The following is a 22,104-nucleotide window of genomic DNA, read 5'->3' on the forward strand; positions in this document are numbered from 1 at the left end:
AAGTACAGGAAGTGTTTGAGCTCAGAGTCTGGATGTGTATTTTGATCCAGTTTGGATGAAGATACAAACTGGGAATGAGTTTAACAGACAGGGAAATTATGAAAATTTTATTAAGCAGTCTTTTCAAAGAAATGTATTAACAATCCAAAATACAATAAAAAGGTGACTTATTGTTCTTGGTGTTTTAGGAAAAGCAAGACCAACTGAAGGTCTGTGTCGATCTTGTATACGTAACAGTGGTTATATATTCATAGTTCAGTGTGGATTGAAATATAAGGACATCTTCTACAATGTTTTACAGATTAAACACAATAAATATGAACCTAATGGAAGCCGTCTCTCTACCCTTGACCAAGCCTCACTCAACTCCCATTGGTTCATAAAAAAAAAGACAAAAGCAGCGTTTATGTTGGTTACATGAAAGCACCTTCTCTAACTTAACCTGCATTTGTAACATTTAAGGCCTGTTGTGACGCATTCAAACTAGGAATATTAAGTTCTAGTCATTTCCCTTTCAAAGGTTTGAGTTCACATGAAATGTGCACTTACTGTAGCTGAAGCCACGTTTCTGTGCTAGCAACAACCCACTGAGGATGCTCAATATTGGATTAAAGGTTTTCTGATTTCTTCCATTTAAAGATTTCAAACTAACCAGGCAGGAATGTCCTACACAATCTGATCAATAAAGTTATTGGAATGTATTATACTTCTATAGTAGTACAGTATAGACAACTAGTCCAATAGTCCAGCTGGCATCATCGAGGACCAGGGCTTGGACAGGCATTAATAGTTCCAGGGTCCCGCCAAAGACCGATTTGGCCATTTGGCAGGTAAAACCGTAACGGGTTACATATTAAAACAAAAGCTTGGCAGGTCGATTTTCCACTCAGGCAGGTAAAAATAAAAAGTTCTAAAATCTGAAATCTTTCCACCCTGATAAGTTAATTAATACGTTTAAGATAAAGTGGTGTAAATTCATGCAGCTGGTTAAGGTAACACTTCTGTACAATCCCACAAGCAGCTGGACATGAAGACCCCTTCAGTCTTAAAAAGGTCCTACAGGTGAGCCTTAACGAGGTCCTACAGGTGAGTCTTAACGAGGTGCTAGAGCTGAGGTTTGGATGTCTGACAAATGTTCCACCATGTTAAATTCCAGCAGTATTTATGCCTGCCTTGACTTTGCTATTCTCTCGCCGCCTCCTCCTCCTCACCGCGTCTGAAGTGGCGTCTGTTCAGTCTGTCTGGCTGATTGGACGCCATGTTGCTGAAGTCCCGGAAGATGTCTTGAAACGTCTCGTCATCACCTAAAACAACCCATGTTATAAACATAACACGTTTGTTGCGTAGTAATGCGAGTGTAGCATTGGTTGTGGGCTGTGTTGTGTAGTAGTGCGTGTTGTGTTACCCAGTGCTCCAAACATGCCCTCTGAGTCTCTCATCTCTTCGTTCATCCGAGCCATTCGAAGCCTGATCAATCAAGACACCCATGATCAATACATCTGATCAATAAACCATGATCAACACATGTAATCAATAAATCACAATCAATAGATTTGATAAATACATGCAATGACTTACAGGGTAACGATGTCAGCATGTGCCGTTTCCACGGCGATGGCCAGTGGGTCCTGGCCCCTCTCGTCTGCTGCATATTGATTGGCTCCTCGCTTCAGGAGCAGACACACCTGTCTGGACCAACCAATAGGAACTCACTTAACACACACACCTGTCTGGACCAACCAATAAGAGCTCACCTAATACACACCTGTCTGGACCAACCAATAGGAGCTCACCTAACACACACACTTGTCTAGCCCTACTTCTAGGAGCTCCTTAACACACACACCTGTCTGGATAAATACACCTATAGGAGCAAACAATAGTGTGTGTGTGTGTGTGTGTGTGTGTGGGTGTGTGGGTGTGTACCCAGTGTGTCCTCTGGTGACAGCAGTGTGTAGTGCTCCTCTTCCTGTCTGGTCTCTGTGATTCACGTTGGCGCCGTTATTAAGCAGGTAGTCACAGGCCGGCAGAGAACCCTGGTATAGATATGATATATATTATTATTATTAAACATAGTTATAGTTATATATTTGATATGCAGGTAGTTTATATACATATATCATTTAGATCTATATATTTATATCTACAAAACAATATAAAACAATAATTTATTATTTATAATATGTATATATTTATCTATAAATAAATACATAGATCTATATTTATAGTGTCTCACCCCGATGGCAGCAGCCATGAGGGGCGTGCGGTTCTCCTCCTCAGGTTGACGCCTGTTCACCTCCGCCCCTTGGGACAATGCTGCTGCCATGGTAACCACATCTCCTAGCAACGCACCCTTGTACAGAGCATGCCCCGCCTCCTCCTTTCCTCGCTCTGTAATAACAACGTTAAACTTTTTGTTCACCAGGGTTAAGTGATCCCTGGGGTTTAGTTATCCCTAGGGTATATTGATCAATGATCACTAGGGTTAGGTGATCTCTAGGGTTCATTGATCACTAGGGTTAAGTGATCTCTAAGGGTTGGTGATCACTAGGTTTTAGTGATCCCTGACGTTTAGAGATCACAAGGGTTTATTGATGACTAGGGTTAGGTGATCTCTAGGGTTTATTGATCACTAAGATTTAATGATCACTAGGGTTAAGTGATCTCTAGGTTTTATTGATCACTAAGGTTTAGTGATCACTTGGGTTAAGTAGCGACTAGGGTTAGGTGATCTCTAGGGTTGATCACTAGGATTTAGTGATGTTTAGGGTTTCAGTAAAGGGATGTATTTATTAATATAGGTGTGTATTTATTAATAAAGGTATGCATGTATCTGTAAAGGTGTGTCTTTTTTAATAAAGGTATGCATAAATCAGTAAATGTATGTATTTATTAATAAAGGTGTGTTTTGATGGTAAATGTAGTGAGTTAAACCTACCAACATCTTCAGAGCGTCTCTTCTCTACAAATCTCTTCTCCACATATTTGTCCCTGATCCACATCTCCTTCTCAGCTCTAAACAGAGAAAACACAAGTTCAATGACATCTACGAACCACGTTCTAATGTTTTACTGGTCTAAGTTCTACTGGTCTAATGTTATTCTGGTCTTATGTTCTACTGGTCTAATATTAATGACTAATGACTAATGGTCCAATGTTATACTGGTCTAATGTACTGTGCTAATTTGATTTGAATATCTATATATATTCTATATTTATAAAGCTGGCCTATTTATAAATGTATTTAAAGATCCCATATCATATCATAATTGCATATGGGGGTACTACTAGAATGGGGTTACAAACTTGTATGTAAAAAAAATCTATATCCATAATGCTCACATTGTTAATTTCTGCAAAACCAATTTCGGCATCTTTCAAAAACTGGGAGGAGCAACTTCAGCACCTCCCACTGCACTGACGTCACACCATTACGGAAGTAAAGTTTGAGCGCAAACAAGCTGTTTCACACACTTATTGAGGGGCGTTCTCGGTGGTCGTGAATACTCCTTCTGCTTCGGACTTAGATTTTTATAGTAGCAGACGTAAAACATGTATACATATGTCATATAACAATCTAAAGCAAAGGCAAAAGTCGATCACCCAGTTAACAGACAGGAATATGAGGAGGCGGTACCTTGGGCTGTGTGGGTTGGGCTTATTTGTGCCCTGCTCTGAACAGGTTGCCTCGTAGATCCTGTTGATGGCATCATTTCCTAGCAAACTAAGGAGCTAAGCAGAGAAAGCATAGGACGAATCAGATGACCAGAAAATTAAAGGGATGTGCCGAGATATCTTTAAATGAGAGTTTTCCTGATTTACCCAGCCTTTAGATGAGTTGTCTAATTCCAAATTCATTGTTGTGTTTCCAGAAGGGGAAACACAATGCTTACCCTAATGGGTAAGCATTTGCTTTCCGTTAGCTGCTTCCATTGACATTGGCAGAGTTACAGTATCCTAGCTCCTGTTAATGTGAGGGGAATACATTACTTTTCCCAAAAGTTCCAATGTGTTCCAACTAGTCGCTTTGTCCAAACGAGTGACAGAAATATCACAACAAGATTTGAGTTGGTCTACAAACGCACTATTTTTAGTGGTGTGATTCTTAGGCTAGGGTAACCTGTCAGCATTAAAGGTAGCCTAATAATCACAGCGCTGAAAATAGTAACACACTTTCCATGGGTTTGTAAAAAAACGACACTCTTTGGAAAGTGATTGAAAGTGTATTCCCCTCACATGAACAGGAGCTAGGCTACTGTAACTCTACAAGACAACTCCCCGTTGTTTGTATTTAAACAACTCTGAATCTGGGTTAGACAGTTGACAGATATCTTGGTGTATACCTTTAGCTGCTATGCTAGTTTTAGCTTCTATGTGACCTTTAGCTGCTATGCTAGCAATAGCTGCTATGTTACCTTTAGCTGTTCTGGCTCCCAGGAGTCAAGGGTGAGAGATCGTACTTTAGAAAGATGGACGCCCAGACTCCTGCAAGAAATCATATCAAATGCCATTATTCCAGTGCACACTTACTGTTAACCATCGACTATATCTACCTACATCTCCTTACAATCATTCACAATAAGTAATAAATATATCTTAATAAACTCCATCCTCTAAACATATTTATATACCTTTGTATTCTGTTACCTGATTATTCTAGATTACCTGTGTTTTTCAGTGTTTCTACTTACCTGTATTCAAAGTGTTTCCAGTTTCCTGTGTTTTCCAGGTGATTCTAGTTTCCTGTGTTTTCCAGGTGATTCTAGTTTCCTGTGTTTTCCAGGTGATTCTAGTTTCCTGTGTTTTCAAGGTGTTTCCAGTGTCCTGGGTTATCCAGGTGTTTCTGGTTACCTGTGTATTCAAGGTGTTTCTAGTTTCCTGTGTTTTCCAGGTGTTTCTAGTTACCTGTGTATTCCGGAACATTCGATGCACACAGTGATTCCCAGGTTGATGGAGGCCCAGCGGGGATCCGGCTCTCCACAGTCACAGCAGCTCTGGTTCCCTGGGCCCCCCAGGGCCCCTGCCAGCGGCGTGTCCCCAGGGAGGAACTTGCTGGTGTGGGATAGTGGTGGTTCCTTAGGAGTAGCCAGTAGAGAGGACGTTACGATAATACAGCACTGATACAGACCCCACTATTAGAAGACAGAGTAGGATAGGAGTTCTGATGCAGTCCAGGACAGTATTTCAACAACTTTAACTACTGCTACGATTTAACTGATATGATTTAACTAATTACGATTTAACTATACTACTATGAACTATACTGTGTCGTAGTACGTTGTGTAGTACTATATTGTGTCATACTACATTGTGTAGTACTATATTGTGTAGTAGTACATTGTGAAGAACTATATTGTGTAGTAGTACATCGTGTAGTACTATGTTGTGTAGTACTATGTTGTGTACCTGTGTGTGTTGGAGCTCCAGGTCGATGTTCCCTTGCAGAGCCTCCATCCACAGCTTCATCCCCTGCTGAGAGTCGGCCTGCAGAACACAGCTCCTGCACACACACACACACACACACACACACACGCACTGTGTCAACCGCTGCATCTTACATTTGTAATCAGTCAAACACTTCTATATTCTCTTTATCCATGGTTTATGTCCTGATCCGATGTGAATACCGTGAATAGTCAGACAGGACAATCTCTCTTGTTTGATTCTATAGATAGTATTATATTCATTATCATATTATTCAATATAATAATAGTCTATATTACATTAAATTGAATGCAGAAGCTGACATGAACAGACGTTGACATTCTCCTCATATTGGGAAAAGTAGGAGGCATTTAGTGGAGGTGCTGTGCCTCGCCTATAGACAGCTGTGGGAAACCCTGATAAGCTAATTTATTATTTATCTAATTTATATATTTTTTCCAGCATCTAAAGTCACTAAAGATTTAACAAATATTTTATTGTTCAACGATCCGTTGACAAAGATATATATATATATCCAGACTCTTGAGGGACTTACTTGTGGACGGACAGCAGCTGGAAGCAGAAACGTCGCTCCGTCTGCTCATAACACTTAGCAGCACAAAGTCTGAGATCCTCAAACAGAACCAGGGGGGGCTCCTGAAGTAACAGCACAAATATAATAACTATACCTATAACTATATCACCAAGAGGGCTCCTGAAGTAACAACACAAATATAATAACTATAACTAAAACTATATCACCAGGGGAGCTCCTGAAGTAGCAACACAAATATAATAACTATAACTATATCACCAGGAGGGCTCATAAAGTAACAACACAAATATAATAACTATAACTATATCACCAGGAGGGCTCCTAAATTAACAACACAAATATTATATCTATAACTATATCACCAGGAGGGCAACACAAATATAAGAACTATAACAATAACACAATAACAAGAGTATGGTTTTGATATACTGATAATCCTACCTTATGGGACTTCCTGTAGATCAACTGATTGTTCTTGAGGGTATACCAGCCTCTAAACAAGCAGAAGGTTCATACATGAAGCATAACATTCTAATCACAAAGTTTGTGAAAATGTTGCTAGTAATATGTATAACATACTGAACGCAAGGTGAAATACGTAACTAGTATTATGTATAATATCTAAACACAAGATGAACTACGTTACTAATATTATATATTACATACTAAAGACAGGATGAACTACGTTAATAGTATTATGTATTATAACTTTACCTGTCAGTCTGCTACTAGAACCTGTTGGTCACTAGAACCGGTCAGTCTGCTACAAGAACCTTTCCGTCTGCCACTAAAACCTGTCTGCCTGCTACTAGAACCTGTCTGCAACTATAAAGTCTTTTCTCCTTATAGTGCCTGTCTATCAGGAGAACCAGTCCGTCACTCGAACCTGTGTGTCTATCAGGAGAACAGTATTACCTCTTCCATGTTTTTGTCTTTCTCCGGGAGCGTTTGAACAAGTAGCCCTGGATGAAGTCATCGGTACCGGTACACAAGCTGACCACAGGTTCCCCAGAGGCGTCCTGAACACATACACAGAGCCGTTATTGGTTGAGGACGTTGCTGTTCCAGGAATCACCACTAGGGGGCAGGTGGGCCGTGCCCCTCACTGGACCCTCCTCTTCCTCTCCTAGATTAGAACACAACAGACGGGTAATACAACAAGAGGGGAACATTGAGAAAGTCACACACTCAGGAGATCAGAGGTCTGGTTGGGTGGAGGACGTAGTCTGTTAGGGCAGAGAAGGATATCAGAGCTGTGCTGTGGAGCAGCAACAGCAGCCCTAACAGTAATAAAGATCTCTCTACTTCACCAAGTTCATCTTCATAAAAATAAAGAGTTTGACAAAGAAAAGAGTTTGACGCCATTTATTTTGCTTGTTTCAGCTTCCAATCATCTCGGTTGATCTTCCATTTTTGAAAAGCACACGTAATAATCAGAAACACAGGGTTTATCGAGTAAAAAAAAATCTTTATATACATATTTTACATTTAACATTGCATTGAGGCAAACCATACACAAACATAACCTAAAGATAACGGACTGGATATAGAAGGCAGTCGTGGTCCCATGTATAGAACTGGACATAAAGGCATTCAGAGTCACTTCATTGACGTCCTTCCATGCTTCTTTAAAGCCGAGATCCGGTTATAGACGTAGTATTTGATGCTCTTCCAGTCCCTGTTCACCAGGGCCGTGGGTTCGGCCAACAGACACTTGCAACAGTCTCGACAACCCGGGACCCGACCCGAAGTGATGAGAGCCATCATGTGTCTCTCCACAGCCTTCACCTCCTCCTGCCTCCACTTGCGCGGCCTTGGATCTTAACAACAAACAGATAGACAGACAGACAGTCAGACAGACCAGGAAGTTCAAGATCGACATTAAGTGCCAACCAGGGATGTCTTTTTGCCGTTGACATTTCTTAGCTTTGTTTGGCATCACTTCATCTTCCGCACGCCGGCATTCTGTGGAGAACCTTTAGATTAAACATCAAAAAACCTCAGGTCTGAGTCAGCTGACTCCATCACTTCCAAGGGTAACCATGGGAGAAAGGACAGCTGGTTACAGTTAGAAGCAGGAACTTATTAGGACTTATTAGGACCAATAAAAAGCATCTATCCCCATGGCCCCCCCTCTATTGGCATTTCTGGCTGGACAACATGAATATCACTACAGAGTTTGGGCAACCTAAGGATTGAACCTGATCCAATATCTCTTTTCACTTCACAACGTTTATCATACCGGTGGCAAGAAGAAAGTTTCATTTTACTGCTCCCAACATCCTTCATACAGCAGTGTGACAAAAGGTAGAATTAGATTCACTTCTCTTGAGGCAATATGATGCAGCACACACAACTCTACTTATACATGTACTTACCAGCTACACCATACTCCAACCTGCGTCGCATGCGTCCCACAAAGACCTTCTCTAGAGAAAATAATGAAAGAAGAGTATACAGTAGGTGATCACAGTCAGGACCAGAGGAACACACACTGGAAATGAGCAGTTGTTAAATACCTCGGAGGTTCACGGTGATCGCATCAAGACGTTTTCCTTGGAATTGTCCTGTGGCTCCAGCTTCACGCGCAAGCAGAACCTCTGCGATTTTCGCGAGCTGGAGTGTCTTCAGTGGGGGGCTGTAGTACCCTGGAGGGGTAGCGAGGTCATGGCCCAGTAGCTCAGCCAAGATTCCCGTGTCAGTAGTGTACAGATTGAGGACTGTGGAGAGAAGTGCAGTGTGTGACCGGAGCTCGGTGTCCATCAAGACCGACCGGCCCCGCGTCCCACAAACCTTGGCAAAGTCTAGTAGGCACTCCGAGCCGTGATAATGAGACAATTCAGATGGTTGGGCAAACAAGTATTGGTTCTCCTTGACCACTCCACACTCCCCTCGCTTCTCCACCATCGAATTGAGTGTGCAAAGCATCTTAGGAGTAAGCAAGACTGAAGCTGGACTTGCGTCGCTTTTCTTAACAACTATTTTTGCAAAGTTTCTGCTTAATATTTTTTGGACTTCCGTGAGGGAGTGATCTGGGCTCCAGCAGGTGGCGTCGCTGGACAGAAAGTCTGATACAGTGAGGCTGGATATGGCGGGCTGGTGCTGGAGGTTGAAGAGGAAGACCTGGGTTAAGCACACCTTCACCAGTGCAGCCCACGACTCTGGAGAGGGCTCTCGGAGCAGCTCGCACATACCTTCATCATGCTTTTTTCCCAGAAATAGATGCAGTTTATGGACATCTTCAGTGAACTTTCCAACAGTTGGGTTGGTGGCTGCAGAGAGGACCAAATCCTTCCACCTCTCCTTGTGGACATCTTGGAAGCTCCTGGCCTTGTCCACTGAGTCCATGTCATTAGCAGCAAGGGCTTTAGCCTTTAACACTCTGCTGACCATCATCAAGTCCTTTTCCAGTTTATCAATTAGAGCCCGCTTACCATACAAGCCTGTGACACTGTTGTATTCACATGTTGCCTTTATACAATCAGCCAACTCCATGTATTTCTGTGAGTTAATGAAATCCTCTATATTTCTGAATGATGAGACTTTCTTTGCAATAGTCAGCAGCCCGCCCAGTTCTCGCATCTTCTCGATGGCCACCTGACCCCCTTTTAGGGAGTTCTTGCATTTCACCAGCAACAGTTCAGCCACCTGAATGATGACTCTGTCTTTCCGAATCGCTGCTGTGATGTCATCGACAGGCATTTCGTTGACCATTCTCCAGACCTTCCTGGTGATGTGTGGTGTCACACAACTAATGGATTCGATGTTTCTAGGGCCAGTAGTGATGGAAGCAGGCTTCAATGTACAGGCCTTTGAATGTTGCCAGAGGCGGTTCTTGTTAAATAACACCTTGCAGTACCCACAGTGCTCAAAGTCCTCCGGTTTCGATGCCCTCCTGGGTCGCCTGGAGGGAACTAGTTCTCCCTTCCCTGATTTCAGAACTGCTGTGTTGTGTTTGAAATTTCCTTGGATGCGAAGAAAATTAAGACATTTCCTTCTCTCCTTGGAGCTCTTGGGGAATCCAAATGCTTCAACCACCTCTGGTAAATGCTTGTGTGTATGCTTCAGGTGTCTGGAAATCTTTGAAACAGGCTTCATGCAGAACAAGCAGTATTGATGCTTCGACTGGCGTCTGCCATTAATCTTCACCAAGGTTGAGCTGACGACCACATTCTCATCCTCACTCTCCACGTCGGTCTGGTTTGTGTTTGGACCTTCTCCACTGGCCACAGGTTTTTTGGGGTTCTTCTTGGTATCCATGGCCACAGTTGATCGGCACAGTGCATCAAGTGCCTTTTGTTTTGATGCTCTGGTAGATCTCCTGCAGTCTGTCCATCCCCAATTTCCCATTGTAGCCTCTGGAACACAGTCACTTTTAGAGTGCTTGTCTGGCTGCTCTGGAACACAGTCTTCTGCAGCGTCTTCCGCAGTCTGCTTTGGAACACAGTCATCTCCTGAGTCATCCTCTGACTGCTCTGGATCACTGTCATCTCCTGAGTCTTCCTCTGTCTGCTCTGGAACATAGTCATCTCCTGAGTCTTCCTCTGACTCCTCTAGAAAAAAGTAATCTCCTGAGTCTTCCTCTGTCTGCACTGGAACAAGGTCATCTACTGAGTCTTCCTCAGTCTGCTTTGGAACACAGTCATCTCCCAAGTCTTTCTCTGACTGCTCTGGAACACAGTCATCTCCTGAGTCTTCCTCGGTCTGCTTTGGAACATAGTCATCTCCAGAGTTTTTCTCTGTCTGTTCTGGAACACAGTCATCTCCAGAGTTTTTCTCTGTCTGTTCTGGAACACAGTCATCTCCCAAGTCTTTCTCTGACAGCTCTAGAACACAGTCATCTCCCAAGTCTTTCTCTGACAGCTCTAGAACACAGTCATCTCCCAAGTCTTTCTCTGACTGCTCTGGGAAACAGTCATCTCCAGAGTTTTCCTCTGTCTGCTTTGGAACACAGTCATCTCCTGAGTCTTTCTCTGACAGCTCTAGAACACAGTCGTCTCCTGAGATTTCCTCTGTCTGCTCTGGAAAACAGTCATTTCCAGAGTCTTCCTCGCCCTGCTCTGGAAAACAGCCTTCTTCCATGTCTTCAACCTCCTCATCTGGTACAATATTCAAATGTTCGTTGGGATTTTCAGAAATCAAGTTTTCCGCCTAAAAAATAACAGAATAAAGACAAAACATTTAAATACTGAAAAAATAGCCAATATGAGTGTGAGTGTGAAAAATAGACCATTGTACTTGATTCTATTTGGAATTTTGTATGTCTTATGAGAATACGAGTTAATGGGATCAATAAGAGTGAATGATCCTCAGGATTCACTTAATAAATTACCTGTAGAGGAGTATCCTTCTGCTCAAACTGGTCCTGTTCATCACATTGAGGATTTGCATGGAAAGAAAGGTCCTCCATTTTAATATCCCTGTGTTTATCCTCATCAGTCTGAAAAAGTATTGTTGTCAGTATCACTTAAAACCACGGAGGATACATTCATTTTTAATTAAGTGAGGTTACTCAAGTTCACCTTCACATGATCATTGGTTCATCAAAGCTTCACTGGTACAAGTCCCTCAGTTTCTAAAGACTTTTACACACTTTGACACTTATTACTGGTCTGGGCCATAGCTGCTGTGGGACCAGACTGGTCTGTAGCTGCTGACGGTTTTGTGGGGACTCACCACAATCTCTTCCTTCACCAGAGGATTCCAGCGGTCCGTAAAGCACTCAGCACCGATGGGTCCCGCCATCTGAAATCACACGCACACAGCGATTCTCTTGAATCCACACCATTTATCCCCAAATAGCAAATTTTAACTTCCAAATAGTGAATTATCAAATGTTGACTTAACTTTCAATAGTGTATGCAAGACAAATTTTGAGTAATTCACTCTAATTAGTCAACTAGTTGTCATTCATTATCAATTTAATATAAATGATATATAATGATGTATGTTTGCTAGCCACTCTTTCTTTCGTCAAATATGTGCTGTTGACCATGTTGCAGGACATGGCAATTAGGAAAAAGCATAGGAAAAATGTAAAAAAAAATAAAAGTGTCTGAAAAGGTTTAGACTCAACACTGCGTCGACTGGCCACTGTAGAAATACACTTTCCAAAAAAATCCAGATTCGAAAGCTACATCCACTTGCGCGATGTGTTTCTCTATAATAACTCTGTAGGCGTAACTCCAGCTCTTTCAGTTTTGGGGTTTCTGTCCTGGGCTCTGTGCCCATCTGTGAGAGGGCTTGGCCTCAATGTTACAGCGTGCGGTCCTCCACCCAGCTCCACCTTGACCACCATTGTTTATTCTTATTTATTAGACATTTTATATAATTGGTATACTTAATATATTGTATAGAATATATACAGACAGATCAGTTATATTTTCCATGACTGATCTCCCTGCTTCCAGCAAAGACCTTCTATCTGGCCAGCTGCCTTTAGGAGGCCAGTTCTGGGGACCTCGATTTGCATCTAGCCGTCGTGCTTTCTTCTTGCGTCTTTTTTATCTTGCCGAGGGCGTCTTCTGTCCTGCGAGTCGTTTGGAGAACACCACCTTGCGATCAACCTACTACGTAGCCCCCCTGGGGACACATAGTAGAAAAAAAAAAACTTTGGCTCACCAACTGCCCCCTTGTGAAAAGCACGTGATCCACCAGTGGGGTTGAGTTTAGAAGAAATCCGGCTGATTCTATCTCACATAGAACACGTAAATTATTAACCTGGGGTCCTAACAAACCTACCTACTTCTTAGCAAACAAAAAACACAAAATAATATTTCATTCTATGGCAGCCAAAACATTGATGTAATGTGACTGATTCACATAAATAATAGCTTTTTTGCTCAATTAGTCGCTATATTATCAGAAATTATGTAGTGGAAACATCTAAGCAGATATGTATGGACGATTAATTTTTTTATTTTGACACTGCTAGCTCTTAATAATTTAACAGATTATGATGCAGATTTAGCCTGCCAAGTAATAATTCATATTATACAATAACAATGAAACTTGATATACCGGTAGCAATGTTTTATGAATAAATGAAATGCACTTACCACCACTAATTGATTCTGAATAAATTCAACGCACGTCCCACGAACAATGTATTATTAATAAATAAAACGTTCTTACCCATACCAATTTAGTATGAATAAATTAAACGTACTTACCAAAACCAATTTATTAACAATCTTTTTAAGACCCTGTTAGACGCAGCATTGATCTTGGATGCGGATCGAACCCTGCAGTCCCAGACCACAGAGCGCTGGTCTGGGACCAAAGGGTCTGGACCCACTGCTATTAGAACCAGTCCAAGACCACAGAGCGCTGGTCTGGGACCAAAGGGTCTGGACCCACTGCTATTAGAACCCGTCCAAGACCAATAGGCTGCAGTGGCTCAGGAGGTAGAGCAGGTAGTCTGGAAACCGGAAGGTTGCTAGTTCATTCCCTGTTACTGTGTGTAAAGGTGTCAAGGTGTCCCTGAGCAAGACACCTAACCCTAACTGTTCCTGATCCATCTGTTGTTCACTTGCATAATTGACATTGCGTCGATGTATGAATGTGTGAATTTGTGTATCATTGAATGAGTGAATGTGACGCAATAATTGTAAAACACTTTGAATGGCCACAGGTCTGAAGCACAGTCCATTTACCATTGAAGTTGTCGGAGCGGGTTCACGTAAACTCCAGTGAGGACACAATTCAACTGCCGGGACTAAACCAGAATACATTGTGGGCCTCCCCGGGCGGTGATGGTGTGTGATGCTTTTGTGTGATGTTGTATGTGATAGTGTGTGATGGTGTATGTGAAGGTGTGTGATGGTGTATGTGAAGGTGTGTGATGGTGTATGAGGATGGGTGAGGATGGGTGTGATGGTGTGCGTGAGTGCCATGGATCCTAATGCATTGTTTATAGTCGACATGAGTGGCATAAAGCTCACTGAAGGCACGTCCACACCAGTGCCAGGGCCAAAGGGTGACAATAGTGGAGGCTTGAGAGTACAGATAAGCTGCTAAGAGGAGTGGCAGGAAGACTTACTCTCTGCTGCACTTGAAGGTGATGTTTTTCCAGATCTTTCCGTTTGACCGTACAGTCGGCAGAGAGCTGGGCCAACTGCCAGAGAACACAAGTATTTAGTTTATTGACATCTGGAATGGGCATCACTGACAGATAAAGAGACAGAGCAGGAGACAGAGAGAGAGACAGACGGAAGAGCAAGAGAGAGAAAAAGACACGTATATCTGGGGGCAGAATATAGAATATACAATACAATATAATATAATATAAAATATATTATATAATGTAAAATATATAAGATAACTAACCCTATATAATATATCATCTCATATTGTATAAGTCACATAATATATATTATAATAAATGGCTTATATAGCACCTTTCACTGTCGGGTAGAATCCCAAGGTGCTTAACAGTGTATTAAAACACTAACACAAGCAGAAATCAAATGTCTAAGTCCCGGTCTCCAACAAGGGCAGGGTAGGCTTTGTACTTTGGTCTCCATGGAGATGAAGCAGGGTCTGGCCTCACCTGCGTTGCCATGGTTTTCATTGTCGGCTCAAGGTCTTTGAGGAGGTCGAAGCCCTGGTGGAAGAAGGTGTACTGGGCATGGAAGTAGGAGAACACCTGGTGAGACAGGAGAAAACGCCTTTAGAACCCTGCTTCTCCACCTTTAGAACCTTGCTCCTCCTCTATAACCCTACCCCCCCGCTCTAAAACTCCGCCGCTCCTCCTCTCGAAACCTGCGCCTTCCTCCTCTAAAACACTCCTGCTCCATCTCTAGTGCCTTGCTGCTGCTCCTCTATAGCCCTGCTGCTCCTGCTCTTGAACCCTGCCGTAACTCCTCCAGAATCCGGCTACTTCTCTAGAACCCAGCTCCTCCCTCCAACCATACTCCATGGTGTAAACCCTGCTCCTCCACTAGAGCTCTGGAGACGACAACAGAAAGTTGGTGGCAGTAATGCACCATATCGGTTTGCAATCTGCCAATAACGCCAAAAGAAGAACACGCTACCTCCCGACATAGACATCTGATAAGATGTCTATGCCTCCCGATACCCAACGCACATTGCGCACCACATACTATGACTTCGGATTTATTTATTCATTTTATAAAAAGCACCCATTATGAAATATGAATTAAGGCAATATTATGTTCAACACACTACAACCCATTCAAATCACAATCCTCGGCCAGACCAACTGTATCACTTAAGTTGTATTAATTTTCCTGATACATATATATGTAGGCCTACATTAAATTAGCCTATAGGACATAGTAATTAATTATCATATTGGCACAAGGCCAATAAATAATGCTCCTGTTGGCCTCTGTATTTTAACGGGCTAAAATATGGCAGCTTTGGAATTGCTTGAGAATTTAGCGAGGGGTATGAGACGCGAGCGCGTGTAATGCATGTGTGTGTTCCCGTGTAATGATAGGTCAGCAAAGGCTCCTTATATACTAGGAATATTCATTGATTAATTAGCATTGACCTTATAAGGACTATTATGGGACGAACTTGGGAGGAGCATGGCACGCCAAATTCAACGCAAGTTGGTATTTATAACGAGAAGAGTGCGTAGAGGTGTGCACCACACGGTTTTATAAATCTGAATATTTTTGTGCGTACGCACATTCTGAGGTTTGGGCGTACGCAATGTTTTAGGGAGGGTTTTACGCAGAGTTTTATAAATGAGGCCCCAGCTGTCTCTTGTGGGATACCTTTCCAAGATGTAGCCATCAGCTGTTGTATAGCAATAGAATGGTGATCATATTGCTAGGCTAATGGCTAGGCCATTGTTGGCCTCTCCCTAAGGGGTATACGCATCCAGTTCCATTGCATCACAACATTGTGCATGTTTCTCAACATTTTCCCAACAGGTCTTACAGAATTGAGGACGTCCACCTTCTGCTGGATCTTGAAATTGTTGAGCTGAAAGAAAAACATAAAAACTGAAATAAGAGAACTTAATGGTTGTACTCTATTATTATATGATTTATCATATCATGATATTGTTTAATTAAGAGATAACGCATAGCTCTTAAAAACCAGTCAGCAGTGAAGCAAGAGCTAATAGTGCTGTAGAGCTAACAGCAGGCTATAGATAAAAGCGCTGTAGAGCTAATGGCAGTTAAGCTAAGAGCCAACATCGTATTACAGTGTTATTTTCAGTTATTTCCTTGTATAGGATATATATATTTCAATTGCATTGTAGTCCATCACACCCAAATCCTATACAATAATATATATATATATATATATATATAGTAATTTGCTAAAAGCAAACACAAACTGTATATGTGCCAACAGCGCTATAGAGCTACAGGGCTAGGTGTTTACCTGCAGGCAGTAGTCCAGAGCAAAGTGCTGGTAGCATTTGCGCGTGGCTATCAGCAGGTGGCTAGCGCGCTCAGTGTCTGACTCTTTGTGGCGGGAAACCTGTGCATTTTTCAGAGCCGCCGTCTCAAGGTCGTCTCCGATCCGGACAAACTCCCTCCGGATCTCACCCAGGGGAGGGAAAAACCTTCAACACAACACCAACACTTTGATCAGCACCATCACCATAAACACAAACATCATCACCACCAAGTGTGTGTCTTCCTGGTTCACATATAGTAAAAACACAGTGTGTGTCTTACTGGTTTAAGAGGGTGGTTAGCTGCTGGTTGATGGCTCTCTGGGTTTGATCCAACAGAATCTGAGGAAAACAGAAACACCTCCATCAGAGCGAGAGCGTGTCATATAGTTAAATACAAACATATTGTGTGTGTACTCAGTACTCACTGTGTGGAAGTTGACCATCTCATTCAGGCCCTGGTTAAATTGCCTCAGACAATTCTAAAATACACAAGAGAAAACCAACCGATCAAAGGCCAGACAAATACATTGATTCTTACTCAAAAGGTAACAATACTACCAATGAGACCACTTATAATAGTACTATGAGCTTCAATATCATGTGAGGCCACAAGGAACCCTGTTAGTATTGATCTAATGTATGTATTAATATTAATAATATATAATATATATATCACAGTAGAGAGATGTATGTTAGCAACAGTTCTGTGGTTCCTACCGCTATGGCATCTTCCTTCTTGTGGAGCCCTGAAAGCTCTGCCAGACTGGAAACAAACAGCTGATTGGCTGTGCTGTACACTTGTCCCGCCTCCACCATGGTAGAGCAGCACTTCTGTACCTTTTGGTCGGATTACAATTCAATATACCACAATGCTCTGCAGAAAACATTACGTGTGGTTCTCAGTCTAAAAGTAATATTAATGAGAATAATCATCATAATAACAAAAGGTATCCACAGGTACTCTGTATTGTTGTAGTATTATTATTAGGTATTCACAAATACCTTATTTATTTGCAGCTCCAGAACAGCAGCATCCGATTCAAACTGATCCACGGCCAACCTGGAATAACAAATAGTTAAACCCGTGATAACTAGATGAACTAACAGGACAAACCTAGAATAACAACCGTAGACCTGGTATAAATAAATGAAAGAAATTAACTAAATGAAGGGACCAGGTCCCTCTACATGAAGGATGGAGGAAAAGCATAACAGGCAATCTGTATTCTCCATATGAACATAAAAAGGACATTGACAGCAGCATTTATTTGGATGATTTGCAAAATTTGAAAACGTTGAACTACAACATAGACTGTAACGCAAAACGTCGAAAGACTCGACTGAGGCGGCTAGGGGCCGACTTGCCAAGGCACAGGCCCCGGCTCCGGCGGTGCAGCTGGGTGCTATTGGGATGGAGAGGACGCACCTGAACACAGGGGAGTCTTGCAGACACTCTTCAAAGTCCAACAACACTTCCATGATGTTTCTTGTCTTGGAGTTATTGAGAAGCTAGAAACACATCATGGAGGCTCTGACTGTGCCGTATTATATAGTCTATTACACTTTATAGTAGTACAGCAGTAGTACTATCATACGGTACTTGCAGCTCAAATGCCGTACAGACCATAACAACGCATTGTAATTTCTGTAAGTTGATGAAGTATGCAGTGCGGCTGCGTGCAACACCGTGCTGCTGTCTACTTCCTGATCCTAGAAGTTGGAGGAACGAGCTTCACCTAGAGGACAGGAGGACTTCCTTCTCCCGCTCCATCACTCCCCACAATACAACCAAGAGAAACAGCGTTTACATTATTCTTCGATGTGTCCTTTATTACACTACTACATATATCCGAAGAAATACATTTTGTTTGTTTATTTGATCACTCACAAATTAGAGAAAGCTGCCTCTAGGGAGACCAGAAGCATATTTCACAACAATGTTGATCCGATAGACTAATATTTGAAGAAGTCTGTCTGGTGTAAGATGTTAAAGAAGGTTTGGAAAGGTTTGGATTGTTATTAGGATCAGAGCTTCATCATTAGTCAACTATAAATCATCTGTGTGATCTGCTTTTATATCAGTTTTGTAATTCATTCCACACAGATACACGTACTGAAACCAACAAGGACATTCATATTGCTGTACAAATATTTATTGTGCAGTTTCCATTATTGGCTCACAGAATCCTAATACCTACATCATATATATGAAACCAGGTTTCATAATGGCAAATCACAGTCTACTCTAAATAGATAGATTGATAGATTAACAGATTGGTAGATTAAACGATCCAGGTGAGAAAGTTGTTTGAATAGCAGAGCTTCACACTCCGTGCTCATCTGGGGATCATTCTCCACGGCCCCATGTCGGCTCCAGTCCTTAGGTCCGGTCCTCAAAAACCTTTTCAACTCGGGACCCAAAAGACAACAGACATCAGTGTGTCCATGGGACCAGTCCCCCACACACCCTGAACACTCTGATCGCACCAGAATGTGTGATCTTCAACCAAAGATCATCCATTCTCTTGGGCTCAGTGTTCTGTGGGTTGTCAGGCAGCGACCTGCCTCCACATGGATCATGATCCATTGGGCTCCCAAAGCATGCGTAAGCTGTTCCAGAACAGTCCATTAGACCATCCCGCTCCACTGCAGGGAGGTGTAGTGGACCGGGGCGGCGGGGCCCCCCGGGGAACACAGCAGGACCGTTTTCTTCACGTTGGAGCCCAGGCGTGCAATGGCCAGAACGTCCACCAGAGGGAGCTGCTCATCCAGAGCTACACACACCGCGATGAAGTGAGCATGGAAGCGAAGGGGGTCACCTGGACAACAGGAAGTCACGACATAACACAGACAGGAAGTTAGGATTTGTGAGACTTCGTGCAGGATAGTGTAGTGGTTAGGGAGTTTGCAAGATGCAAGATGCCCCCTTACCCCTACCCAAACCCTACCTGCTCCTTAATGACCCATCTCTACAGGACCAACCCCTACCTGCCCCTTAATGACCCGTCTCTGTACTGTCCAATCCCTACCTGCTCCTTAATGACATGGTTCTGAATTCACTGTAGGTTACTTTGGATGAAAGGGTTCAGCTAAATAAAAAGATAGTTGTGCATCTAATAATAGTGATCAGTGTCTCCAAGGTGGCGCTCCGCCCACCTGGGTAGACCAGGAAGTCTCCACCGAACTTCCCAGCAGCGGTGATGTAGTATCCTCTCTGCCTCAGGTCCCGGAAAACCTGGAAGCGGCTCTCGGAGCAGGGCGCCTTCAGGGATGAGCCAGGCTGGGCGGAGCTGAGGAGGGTGCGTTCGTCTGAGCAATGGCTCAGCCCCGCCCGGGCGGTGCGGAGCTGGATGGCCACGGCAGAGCGGGGAAAGACGAAGCTCTGGTCCAGCACTTCCAGACGCCCAGACATCCCCCTGTCGGGCTGGGACGTCCCGCCACCTGCACTTACAGAGGATTCATTAACAGACATTGACGACCCTCTCCCCATGCCCCACTCCTCCTCATGCCCTCTCCTCATCTCTCCTTCTCCGCCCCCTCACCTCTCCTCCTCCTCCCCCTCATCCTCAGCTCCATCTCTCCTCATCCTCTCCCTTATCTCCTCCTCCCTGCTTCAGCATAATTTCCATGGTTACTGTGTGTTTTCCGTGGTAACCTTGCTTGGCTCCCCCCATCGCCCTGAGGAGCGCTGACTTCCGTTCCTCCAGGGCCAAGATGCTCTGAGCCTCAAAGCTCCTCCTCTGCTCCTCCTCGTAGCACTCCACCTGCGCCTGCTGCACCTCCCCATCACTATTCTGCCAGGGACAACAAAACAAACATACCCAAAGATACACACAAAATATATGATACACCATGTACACATCAGTATACACAAAACATTCCTAAGTATAGATAAAGTAAAACACATTAGTACATATGCAGTGAATTTAAACTTTGTTTAAATATGGAAGTTTGTTTGACTTTATGGTACTTTATTTTCGACTATATGGTGACTCTAATCCTACTTTTATCGGGACATTGACTTCAATTACGTATGTTATTGTCTTTGCTGGAATGCCCCAGCACTCTGCAGAACCTCAGGCCTCTGCTGAGTGAGTCCCTAGACCCACTGCAGTTTGCATACCAGGCAAACATTGTGTGTTTGTGTGTGTGGATGTTGCCATCATCTAGATGCTCCACAGAGCCTACACATATCTGGGTGGCTCTCAGGGTGGACCATGGCCTGGTGGTCTGGATTATGGACCACCTCACCAGAGACCACAGTACGGATGTAGGTTGTGCTGGTGAGCAACACCGGCGCACCGAGGGAACAACCAGGTGGGGCATAAAAAGGGCCCCCAACTATCCCTATCCCGTTCCCAGAGGAGGTGATGGTGGTGGCACTGGCCACCTACAATTTCCTGAGCGTACACATGAACAATAAACCAGACTAGACCGACACCTCTGAGGCCCTCTACAGGAGGAGACAATCCTAAACTCTTTCAGAGATCCAGTGAAGATAACAGGGCCAGCTGCTCACACTTGTGTTACACTTACAGTATTTGTACCATTCAATTCAAGAGCTGTATCGGCGTGTAAATAAACATTTCCACATCCACATGCCCTGCCAATTACCCTACCGGTGTAGAACTGTCAAGGTCGTCCACCGGTGCCTGGTGGGTCTCGAGCAGGAGCCGGAGCTCCTCCTGGCCGAGCTGCAGCGGTCGGCCCAGCCGCCCGTTCTGTCTCGGCTGGCGGGGCAGAGCGCCCACCAGGCTGCCCACCACACCCGCCTCCCTGGCCGCCTTGACGTCCGCTGTCCGCCAGACGAGAGCCGTCGAGCCGCATAGATGGATACCAATGAGCTGATTGGGAGGTCGGCTAGTGCTGTCTCCCCCTCCCCCGTCCTCCGGTGGTTCGCCCACATACTGTCCCGGTGTTGAAGTCAACTCGGCGGTCGGCGACGTTTCCATAACCCGGTCCGACTCACCAAGGGCTGGGAAGCCCTTTCCAGTTCCCACGTGGGTACCCACCACGCAAAACTCAGGGTTACTTTGTTGTTTCAATCTTTGATATTCCGCTTCTTATAGCTCCAGATATGTGGTGTTTAAAAACTCAAACAGTGAGATAATAAACTAATTCCTTCATATCCACATGTTCCTCTGAAAGTAAATCCCGGATGTTTTGGAATCGTAGAAGTTGGACTTGACATGTGGAACGTCCCGGGAGGGGCGGAGGGTGAATAAAACAAACAAACCTCGCCGTTATACTGGGCCTCATCGGACGACATAACAAACGCACCCAGGCCATGATTAACCAATGAAATGCAGCGATACACTGATTGACAGTAAAATCCACTAATGATGGTGCGCCAATACTGAGCATCCCAGTACTAAAGACAACATGAAACTAATATACGAATGATTCTCAAGTGAACAAATTGCGCCGACAAAAACATGTATTACGTTATAGACCTCTGAAGAATAAGTCCCGCCTCCGAGGCTGTGGTTCCCTCGGTCAAATGTCTATGGGAAATAACGTGGGGTTTTTGAATAATCGTACATAACAAACTCTGTAGGTAACGAAGAAGTAAAAGCTGCATCACGTTTTGAACTACACACTTTTTCCATCTAGTTTCGACTGGGTTTTTGAATTGTCAGTGCCGTTAAAGTAGCATTCCGTTTACTTTAACGGCACCGACAATCCAAAAACCCAGTCGAAACTAGATGCAAAAAGTGTGTAGTACAAAACGTGATGCAGC

At 43.5% G+C, this 22,104-nt stretch overlaps 3 protein-coding genes across 4 annotated transcripts; all 3 read right to left on the minus strand.

The window, feature by feature from the left end:
* Positions 1–86: 86 nt before the first annotated feature.
* LOC311341814 (arf-GAP with coiled-coil, ANK repeat and PH domain-containing protein 2) lies at positions 87–17,991 on the minus strand. 2 transcript variants are annotated; one of them, XM_084466626.1, is made up of 22 exons: positions 17,791–17,991; positions 17,367–17,424; positions 17,082–17,201; positions 16,790–16,843; positions 16,645–16,703; positions 16,346–16,529; positions 15,893–15,937; positions 14,532–14,627; positions 14,022–14,096; positions 6,896–6,999; positions 6,422–6,473; positions 5,981–6,081; positions 5,407–5,500; positions 4,906–5,075; positions 4,416–4,485; positions 3,638–3,732; positions 2,939–3,015; positions 2,237–2,391; positions 1,927–2,036; positions 1,579–1,689; positions 1,406–1,467; positions 87–1,304 (listed from the first exon to the last, which is right to left on the minus strand). In XM_084466626.1, exons 1-22 carry the CDS (start codon positions 17,841–17,843, stop codon positions 1,183–1,185), a joined length of 2,067 nt encoding a protein of 688 aa, XP_084322752.1. In that variant the 5' UTR covers positions 17,844–17,991; the 3' UTR covers positions 87–1,182. The 2 variants fall into 2 exon arrangements, 1 of the variants encoding a protein (XP_084322752.1); XR_014633361.1 differs by lacking the exon at positions 87–1,304 and having other exon boundaries at positions 1,427–1,467; positions 1,579–1,685.
* On the minus strand, positions 7,448–12,278 carry LOC311342338 (uncharacterized protein; the record flags this gene model as incomplete). Its single annotated transcript, XM_084467188.1, has 6 exons — positions 7,448–7,800; positions 8,359–8,409; positions 8,500–11,131; positions 11,313–11,420; positions 11,657–11,725; positions 12,240–12,278. The coding sequence occupies 6 exons, from the start codon at positions 12,276–12,278 to the stop codon at positions 7,580–7,582; spliced, it is 3,120 nt and encodes a 1,039-aa protein (XP_084323314.1). The 3' UTR covers positions 7,448–7,579.
* Positions 17,992–18,544: 553 nt separating the features above from the next.
* tsen34 (TSEN34 tRNA splicing endonuclease subunit) lies at positions 18,545–21,542 on the minus strand. Its single transcript, XM_084467532.1, has 4 exons — positions 20,984–21,542; positions 20,020–20,158; positions 19,521–19,805; positions 18,545–19,183 (listed from the first exon to the last, which is right to left on the minus strand). The coding sequence occupies exons 1-4, from the start codon at positions 21,314–21,316 to the stop codon at positions 18,993–18,995; spliced, it is 948 nt and encodes a 315-aa protein (XP_084323658.1). The 5' UTR covers positions 21,317–21,542; the 3' UTR covers positions 18,545–18,992.
* Between the last annotated feature and the right edge of the window lie 562 nt (positions 21,543–22,104).

Source organism: Micromesistius poutassou, assembly GCF_964030765.1.
Source record: "Micromesistius poutassou genome assembly, chromosome: 4".
NCBI classification, from domain to species: Eukaryota; Metazoa; Chordata; class Actinopteri; order Gadiformes; family Gadidae; genus Micromesistius; species Micromesistius poutassou.

Bases quoted from the DNA above. Each gene is read 5' to 3' on its own strand.
- tsen34 (XM_084467532.1), bottom strand. From the start codon at position 21,316: ATGGAAACGTCGCCGACCGCCGAGTTGACTTCAACACCGGGACAGTAT. The intron at 20,159-20,983 runs GTAGGGTAATTG...TGTCCCTGGCAG, and splicing joins ACCTTGACAGTTCTACACCG to AATAGTGATGGGGAGGTGCA. The intron at 19,184-19,520 runs GTGGGCGGAGCG...CCTGTTGTCCAG, and splicing joins AGACTTCCTGGTCTACCCAG to GTGACCCCCTTCGCTTCCAT.
- LOC311341814 (XM_084466626.1), bottom strand. From the start codon at position 17,843: ATGGAAGTGTTGTTGGACTTTGAAGAGTGTCTGCAAGACTCCCCTGTG. The intron at 15,938-16,345 runs GTAAACACCTAG...TTTTTCTTTCAG, and splicing joins CTCTGGACTACTGCCTGCAG to CTCAACAATTTCAAGATCCA. The intron at 14,628-15,892 runs GTAAGACCTGTT...CTGTCTCACCAG, and splicing joins AGGTGGACGTCCTCAATTCT to GTGTTCTCCTACTTCCATGC.